This window comes from Mesitornis unicolor, unplaced genomic scaffold, assembly GCF_000695765.1.
Source record: "Mesitornis unicolor isolate BGI_N332 unplaced genomic scaffold, ASM69576v1 scaffold52158, whole genome shotgun sequence".
Lineage (NCBI taxonomy): Eukaryota > Metazoa > Chordata > Aves > Mesitornithiformes > Mesitornithidae > Mesitornis > Mesitornis unicolor.
In genome coordinates, this window is record NW_010205003.1 from 14,199 (window position 1) to 24,009 (window position 9,811).

General features: G+C 36.1%; 1 protein-coding gene across 1 annotated transcript; it reads right to left on the reverse strand.

Annotated features, from left to right (window-relative positions):
* Window positions 1-499: 499 nt before the first annotated feature.
* LOC104545951 (probable ubiquitin carboxyl-terminal hydrolase FAF-X) lies at window positions 500-9,536 on the reverse strand (the record flags this gene model as incomplete). The annotated part of the gene is made up of 7 exons (XM_010191217.1): window positions 500-2,083; window positions 3,537-3,632; window positions 4,077-4,289; window positions 4,733-4,889; window positions 6,349-6,437; window positions 7,407-7,627; window positions 9,351-9,536. Coding segments are annotated over 7 exons (1,097 nt in total), but the record flags the coding sequence as incomplete, so codon positions are not given.
* Between the last annotated feature and the right edge of the window lie 275 nt (window positions 9,537-9,811).

A 9,811-nucleotide genomic window follows, 5' to 3' on the forward strand; every position in this document is an offset into this window, starting at 1 on the left:
TAAAATGGTATTACTAAAAAACTATGAAAAAATCTGAAATAACTTGAGCACTCATGAAAACATGGAAGCATAAAAGTGATCATCGCTACACAGCATATTCAAAAAAATCTTCTGTGCCCCTTCCTTATATTACTAAACGCATAGGACTGCACTTGCGACCAAATTCTCCTTTGTTCACTTCAAAACTACAAACCTTTAATTTGACAAGCAGCTCTGTTTCTATCAACTTATTTGTAAAAAACACCATCAAGCTTGTGCTCATTAAATATATATGTATATATAAAAACATACAAAAAGTACAAGATAAATCACATTAAGAAACTTTTACAGTGTAATTGTCCTGATTATTTTATTCTTAAGGGCAAATTTTTGTTGTGCACAGAATTCTCAATGTGACTTGTTCCAGAATTCAGCATAATGCCACTGCACAGAATTCACCTTTCTGTGCAAACTGTTAAAAAAACCCCAAAAAAACAACACACACCACAGGACAAAACAGTCTTCTTAAATCAAATTCTATTTGTGAATTCAGCAAAATAATTTCTATAAAATAAAACAGCAAAATATTTAAATAGTATAGGGCGGGCTGTATCTGTTTTGCAGGGGTATTTGGTTTTTAGACAGGTTCCAAAAAATTACACACATTCAAGTTACCAATTTTCATTTAAATACAGTATTTACTGATGCGTTTCTCGAAGTCTTTAAACAAATGTTTATTCTGGAATAGAGATACCTCAGAATCGTATTTGACTAACCAGTAGTTTCTTTTATAATTAAACCCTGCTTCTAAAGTAAGATTTCCTGTATAATGGATAAAGAGCTAAGACAATTCTCGCTTTCAAGTAGAACTGTGAACGAGCAGAAAACCAGCAAGTTAACTTGGTGCAGTGGCACTCACAAGTACTGTGTGATGTTGTTGACTTCCGCTTCACTGGGATGCAGTAGAAGGAAAGTGTTAGAAGTTTATCTAATAAGCTCTACCAAAGAAACAAAACAAGCACACCAAATACAGTCTATTATGCTCCAGGCATCCTGGCATAGCAAATTTTTGCATATTTGTTTTAAATCTTTTAAATTTCTATTACTGAAAACTAAGTGTTCTTTATCCCACCCAGAGACAGAACTGTCAAACATCAGGTGCGAGGAACAGATGTGAAACTGAAAACCACTTGTTTGTCACATTTTCCCTCCCCATTTTATAATCTAGGTGTAAGAAAAAGAGTTCTGAGCGATAGAGTTGTCACATTGGGACAACTGCTGTCACACTTCTTCCCCCCTCGTTGGCTACACTAACTTGGTGTGAAGCCATGCTAAATGTTACAGCATAACTATAGCTTCAAAGTGATTAACCTAATACCAGAATGAAAAAGGCAATGAAAAAAATCTAGAAACAATGTTACATCACCAATTTTCCACATCAACCAAATAATTAGAAGGTTACCAGCCATTACGTTGCTCATAGTAAAATCGACTCCAGTGGCAAAGAATTAACATGAAACTATTTTTGTGGTTGACATGGATAGGCTTTTTCGTAAAGGAGTTGATCCGACTGCCGTGAGGCAGGCAACACTGGTCGCAGAGCGCAGCAGATATATCAAGAAATTATTTTTTTGTTTTTTTTTTGTAGATCTGTGAGTCTCATCAAGACAAAAAAAATGTTTCCTGCTCAAGAATTAACAGTCAAACATTAATATACTATATACACCTTTGCCATTTACACATTAGCATCAGGCCATTTATTACAAAACACTATACACTTTCCACTGCAGGCGGGTTATATATTGACAGCAATTTTCTGCAGATAAGACAGTGAATAGACTCTCCACTCCATGTTGATTAGGAATAGTTTTTCTAGTTTTAAATATTAGCCAGACACAGAGAAAGGTTGGACTGTAAGGCCTGGGTGCACAGTCTTGATGGAGCAATTTAATTGATTATGTGCATTTCACTAATCTTTTGTCTGAGGTGGGGAAACTTCTTCACTGCCTTCATAGTTTTCTTGTGCTCGTTGGCCAGTTCGCTGAGGGTTGTTCATATGATGTGCTGCCGGGCCTGTATATGGCTGTCCATGCACGTGGTTATTCTGTAATAAAGCACAAACATTTTACAGGACATTAAACCTCTGCGCTGTTTCCTGACCTGTTGCTTGCTTTTCCCCTTCACATTCAGACTATTGAAAAGTATCCTCAAGCACACTGAGCTTCTCATGTAGTAGTATCTATATGAACACACATCAGTTTCTTCATTCCTCTGAATCACACCTTTCACTTACCTTTTTAATTTACACAGAAGGTAAACAAACTTTCAGCTTGTAAAGAGAAAAGGATTAGTTAAAATAGTAATCTCAGCTTTTGAATAACAAACATCTACATGCAAAGCAAAAGCAGTAAGAAAGGAAAAAAAAGGAGACGAAAAAAGGCTGCCTGTGTACTGCAGACATTAAACTGTGCACATGTTTTGTCAAGATTCAACCAGACTTTTTTTTTTCCAGAGACAATGGAAAAAACCATACCTGTATTTATGCAGCATACATCAACTTTTAAGGAAAACTTTAATGTTACAGAGCTGAATGAAATCCAGACCAGTAGTTTCTGCAGATGTTCTGCCTCAATTTAAAAAAAGTAACACACACACCTGGCAAATGTAAACATCTTATCTACTGTTTTGCAGAGTTTAACCAACTGTAGAGAAATTAGGAATATGAAGACTGTGCGTGTTAGTGAGAAATGCCATCTCTTGCAAGAAAGTGAACACATCACACAGGTAATGGTGAGGTTACGGCATGTGTCTGAACTCAGGAGCTCAGAAAGGAGTGGGAAAATCTGCATGACTTACCAACTGCTCTGCTGAGAACACCAAGTAAGGAAAGCGAGATGGAGGGAAATGGGTTTGGGCAGGAAAGGAAATTGAATTAGCAGATTTGGAATATATAAAATTAATTGGAACAAAAAATGGCAACCAAGTGGGGGATCTACTAATTTAGTCAATTCAACAAAAAACCTGGTTATGATTTCTTTCAGATCTGGCTTTCCACTGGAAGATATTCACAAAGCAGCCATTTAACAGAAAAACAGATTTAGATTTGGTATGTAACTAAGATTTAGAAATCAGTGTTCATAACACAAGTTACATCTAACAAAGCCGTTTTTCTGAAAGCCTTCCAATTACCCCAGCTGAAATTTAGGCCTTGAGGCTTTGTTTTGTATTTAAAAACAAGAAAGCAACTCACAAAATATCGTAAATGCCAGCAAGTATGTCAGAAGCAAATTCAGTATGCACTAAACTGCGATGACATCCGTACCTTTGCTCTTTCTATGAATGACTGATCCCTGATCTGGTAACATTAAAATTCTCACCTGAAACTCTGATGGTGAAACTGTTCCTGGTAAAAGAGAGGTGCATTTCCATTCCTTTAAGTGTGATATTTGACAATAACATGCTACTGGCTAAATACCTATAATTTAAGTCACCATAAAGGCTAAAAAAGCTAACCTGGAACTCTGGACAAATTGTTCAACTCAATTCCAAGCTTTTACCTGTTGATACTGGGAACCAGGTGAGTGGGGATACAGTGGGGCATCTTCAGGTGGAGAAGATTCATGTTCATCTGGGGCATCAGGATCATCTGGTTCCTGAAGTTTGAAAAAAACACTTAATTTACTTAGGTAAAACATTACAATTATTCTATCCAGAATCAATCCTACAGGCAAGTGATTGTTTCAGACATGCTTGGAGAAAAATTCCACCCCGTGTCACCCATAGCTTGTACTGTTACTATTTAAAAGGCCCACTATCAATGTACTATTGGAAAAACAGATCTATTCATAATCTACTTTAAATGGTCAATTTCAATTCTATACTGCTAATTCTTTAAGTGACAGATTTCTATAGAAACAGTAATAGAGGTGTAAAAATACACAGAAGCATGTAACCAAACCCACAAAAACTGAAATAGATACTTATAAAAATACCTATAAAATGCATTACCTCTATGACAACTAGAGAAAACACAGCTAAGGTTAATTCTTTATAGAAACACTGTACTGAAATTTTTTACCAAGAGTCAAATTCCTTACCTCCTCTGGGCAGAGTTCACAAGCTTTTGCAAGAGTCATTCTGGCGCTGTGTGATCTCTCTAGGAAGTAGCCATTTGACGTTTCATTGCTTTGTATTGGTGGAGACCAATTATTATAGGTGTACTGAGGATTGCCAGTGTACGGTCTACGCTCCAGCTCGTCTCCAAGCCATTCTACTGCCCAGGTCCATTTTCTCTTCAAATCTCCATTGCTCTGCAGATGGAAAATTAACAATTCACAATTATCCTCCCTATTTTTCAAAACAGAAATGTAATTTTTTTCCCTTCCTACACATGAGCGATCAAGAGAGCAGACCATCAACATACCTGCTGCTGTTTAAAAGACTCCCTGAAATACCCGTTTTTGCACAAAGAAAACTTCCAATCTGAAACGGATTTTCAAATTCATTCAGCTGCAGATTAGCAGCTGCTTCACAGAACCATGAGTGCAAGTTTAACCAAATTGCTTTCAATCCCAATATATTAACCTTCTGATATAGAAAGGTTCAAATGAGTTGTACTTGGAAACTAATTTCATCAAGGTGATGAAAACTCAGTAATGGTGGAGGTGGTTTGGGGTTCTTTGTGTGTGTTTTTGTTTTTTTTAAAACACAGAACTGGGAAAGAAGCAGCAAGAAACAGAATGAAAGGTATCACCTGAAGGATCTGGTAGGCTACAGGACAGTTGCTGAAGAGAGCTACCATGCACTTTATACACTGGTAAGCTCTCTTCTGATAATGATTCTTAGAGCGCTGAATGGTGTCAAATAGTCCATCCCTGTCATCTGGGATTCCCTTAAGCGCGTTGTGAATCCTAAAAACAAAACAACAAATAACAAAACAAAAACTTCAAGTGTCAGAGTTTTAGCATCTGAATTAAGGTTTCAACTACAGTGCAATTATAAAAGCGACAGCTCAGATTCTGACTTCTGGTTTTAGTAAAGAGCTTTTTTTTTAATCAGAAAACTAACTTGACACGTCACATGTGTAATTTATAACTTTAGCACATTTGGTAATATTTAAACTCTCTGAATGAGATACATGAAACATATAAGTATGATTAATTCTAATAACAGCAACCAACTTCAACTGGTTAATTTTTATTACTTAGTTTTTAAATCAACTGCATTTACAAAATAGATCTGTTAACCCAATGGGTCCTTACAGAACTGGAACAGTTAAATCCTCAACAGAAGGGTTACTTACATTACAGTTACGCTTCTCAAAGGTACACTCTTCGCATATGTATGCAAGACTGAAAAGCCTATGTATGAAGGGTACTCTCACCCCTTACCTAAGGTGTAATTCCTATACAGAAAATGAAGAAACCCCTCCAACTCAGTCTTTGTGTTCTGGAGCATGGTAAGCCAGCTCACCATCTTCTCCTAGAGTATCTTCTGAAGTAAGGCCAGGCAACTGATAAAATTCCAAGAGCACTGCCTGCTTCTACATGTTAAGTACATGAATTTATCCCAACATCCTTATTGCGTAAGTGTGCTCTTACTCAAAGTATTTTAAATGTCATGTGAGACATGGCTGCAAATGATTCAGGAAATCCAATACAACCTATACTCCCTTATTATGGAAAAGTGACATTTAAAAAAAATTGACAGGTAGCACGTTGATTATATTTATTTTGTGTTACCTCACCTACTACTACATAAAACTTCTGAGGAATTTACTATTCTCTCAAACAGTACTTGCAATAATTACATTCTTTTAAATCTCAAATTTCAAAGCCTTATTCTGTAGACATATGAAAATTAGGTTTGAATCTGGATGAATATTTTATGTTTTGAAGTTAAAATTCTACTGAAATGTGATCACATCGAGAATATTTATTTATGAAAAAAGCTTTTCTCCCAAGTTCACACTTTATCCATGTCCTTGTATCACTACTAAGACTGATAACCTGGTCTTACCAAGAAGTACATCACTGGACCCTCTTGAATGAGATGCTTCTAAGAATCAATCTAAGCACCTCACAGTAAACGGTACAAGTTTAGCCTAAATGGCACATTCTTTTCTATGTGAAAAATCGTGGATTTATAGGACTAAGTAGCAAATTTCTCAACAGTAAGGAAGGTAAAGGTGAAAACCTGTAGCTTTGTCTCAAAAATTGCAATAAAAGTGGAGAAAAAAGCTTTATTCCTGTATTTTCATTTAGCACTTATTTAAAACGCCCTTGAAAAGATTAGCAACAGAACCACTGGGAAAACAAGCCATACAAAACGTAATAATCTTGGACTAAAAAAAAACAGGTCAATACTAACCTGTGAGTTTGCCAAGAGTCCTCAATTAATAGGATTTGCAGAAGCAGATCCAAATAAGGTCGAAGCTCGTATGTATATGAATATGCAACCTTAAAAAGTAAGAATGAAGAGAACATTCCTTGAAGCATACAGATTACATGGTGCAAAACAAGAACACAATTCATTTGAAGTGAAGTTTACTGTAACTTAAAGCATATTTCAAGACACAATGCGTACTTTTTAAAAAAAAAAAGTTGATTGTGTCAGAGTTTTGGGGGGGGGATTCTGTTTTGTTGGGGTCTTGTTTTGTTTTTTTAATATAGTAGGTTTTGGAAAGCAGAAAATGTTTCCTCATGAGTTTCTAACACGATTGATCCGAAGCCCCAAGGCAAAAGATGCTGAAGAAGCTACCTTAAAAATACCTTTAGAAAAGCAAAATTACAAAACCATTTTTCACGGATATTGCTGCTTTCAGACAATACATTCAAAGGTTATCCTAAAATGTAAAATACATGGCTAGCAAAATATCCATAAAGTGATTTTTATTATGATTCTTAGTAAAGTTTTATTTGGAGTGAAAAAGTGAACTTTTACACAGGGATTACAAAGGAAAAACAAGACAGTCCCAAAGACTCCTTCCCAAGTGTGATACCCAGTACGTTCTGCAGGCGTGCAAAAAAGCACCTTATGAACATACTCAAATTAAATACGAGAGAGATCTTAGGAAGTGATTTTAACTTTCCATGCAATGTAAGAAGGTCTTTCATTGATAATGACAGAAAAGCTGAAGGAAATGCTCTTGCAATATATAAAAAGCATCTCAGTCTACTTATTTTCCATCCTTAACATAGCATTCCTAACTCATAAAAGGTCAGTTGCTCTCCTAAACTCATAAAAGGACTCCTCATAATCCTCCAACATGATGTATAGACCTAAGAGTGTAAATACAGACAGTGGATGCCACCTTAAGGAAAGTTTATTTATCAAGCACCTGTTCAGTATTTAACCCAACATTCCTATATATAAATATAGAATCGTACATCATACACATTTATATTCTCTTAGCTTTCTACTCTTACCTGCCAAAGTAGTTCACTCAGGACAGTGGAAGAGAACTGAGGATTCTCCCAACAGCAGAAACGAAGCAACTTGATGGTCTCTTCAGAGTTGCTGCAATCTTCAATGATTTTCTTCACGTAGCTAGTTCTCACAAACAGAATGTCTGCTACATTCTGCTGAAGTGCCATTATAGGCTGAGATAAATTAGGATCCCCGTAAGGGTTCGTAAGTGGCGGATTACCTAGAACAAGCAGTTATTACAGATGAAAAGGTACTGAAGTACTTTCAGTGTAGACACAACAAAATACAAATTGGTGCATCTCATCAAAAAAACAACAGATGGAAAAACGCAACCCCTCCCTAACAGTTGATTTTTCTTTGAAAAATACTACGGTATGAAATAACTAAGTTTTCTGCTTGTGAAGCCTGACACTTGCTGCCTGAGTGGGCTTCTTTTCCCTTTCAGGTTAAGATTATGCAGTGACAATCAAAGCAGAACAGCTGGAGACACATTCATATGCAAGAGGAGAAATTACAGAGAGTTTCCTCAGTGAAATCCTCTTCTCTCCTGAATTTATCTGCTTCATTGCTTGTGTAACACAGCCCAAGTTTATTATATTTTAGGACACAAGGTCTATTTACTTCACTAGGCAATGGGATGGGGTTCAGAGGAATAATTATGTCAGAACAGTCCCATCTGAATCTCTAGAGTGCAGAGAAAAGTAATATACTCTTGAATGAATAAAAATAAATGTATCTTATTTAGTGAGCTTCATTTTGTGTAAGGGAAGACCTTTGATTTGCTCCTGAAGTGTCAAAATTTAGCAGTGTTTTTAGTTACTGTCTGAAGATGCCTACAAGTCCAAGGGAGAGCTTTTCTAGCTTAATATGCTGAAGCAAATAATTTTACTCTGCAAATCGTAATCATAATTAGTAGTCAGAGTAATGTTCATACCAAGTAATTTTTTTAGTACAATTTTATGAATACAGTAAATATACAATTAGTTTTCATAGGTAGAATATCTTGTCAGTGTACATCTCAAATAATGCACTGGAAACAAAACCAAATCAAATTGCCAAATGGTTCTGAAGTTTATTACAGCACAGTAAAATTTTCAGTTCATTAATCTTACTATATAGAACATTTGAGCCTATTGACTTTATAGCCTGACACATCAGGCTGTAATGAGTTTGCCATTAAATAGCTTTCTCTACGGATTCCTAATTAGGTTTTCTGAAATATGCTTAATAGAACACGCACATATACAGGCTATAAAGTCCACGTAGCTCAACATTCTGTCATCATTTCTCAAAAGTAACTGCACTCTACTCAACTACTGGAGATATTAATGATTTATACTGTGGTCGACCAATCTGTAGCTGATTCTTTCTGGTTTATAAATTAAAGTGCTGGCTTCTGTTTGTCGTCGTGACTGCAAACATCCATTTTCAGGAGTGATCCACAACAATGCAAGATGTCTTCACTGATTACGCAGTATTAGCTACTTCAGAGCCTGCTATACCGCCTTTCCTGTGCACACTACTTTTGTACTGGTACCACAAAAGTATTCCACTATTTTAATGCCTACTCAGTAACAAAAGATCTTTATGCAACTCTTTACAGCTAACTATTTTAGCTAGCTCTTACACTATTGCAAAATCATTACTGTTTTGTAATCCACAGACTACTACTTTACTAGTCAGTTGTTTTCCTGTATCTTTAGGGAATAAGCCAAGAAACATAAAATACAGAACAGAATTCTGTCTTGTGCTTTTTTAGTATGTTGGTATAGCAAATTAGTTTTGCCTACGACAAAGATTTCTGCCTTTAAACAAAAGGAGCTGCTAAACAAAAGGCAAATATTTTTCCAGCTAGTCCATTTTACACATAATAGCTAAATATACAGAAAAGACATTTACCAACATATTCAATTCATCTAAGGAAAACTTAAAATTCATTATACCATTGATAGAAGACTGCATACGTGATGACACATTGCAACAACGGATCAGTTGTGATACAACAGTGTACAGCTTCCCCAGTTCAGCATACTGGTATTTAATTGGAGGACCTGGGCCTTCATCCAGAGCCACAAGCATGAAGGTTGCAGGAACATTTAGTTTCAGCAACTGTGTCTTCTCTGCTACACCTTTACAGGGAAGGAAAAAGAAAAAAAGATACATCATCTTTCTGGCACCCATTTTTTTTTTTATTTTTTTTTTTTAAGAAAACAAACTTCCAGGATGAAGAAACAGACAAAATATTCCATAGGCAGCTAGGAAAAGCCTCGCGATCACTTCCCCTTGTACTTGTAGGGGACTTCAAGTTCCCGGATATCTGCTGGAAATATAACACAGCAGAGAGGGAACAGTCTCGGATGCTCCTGGTGTGTGTGGAAGACCACCTCCTGACACAGCTGGTGAA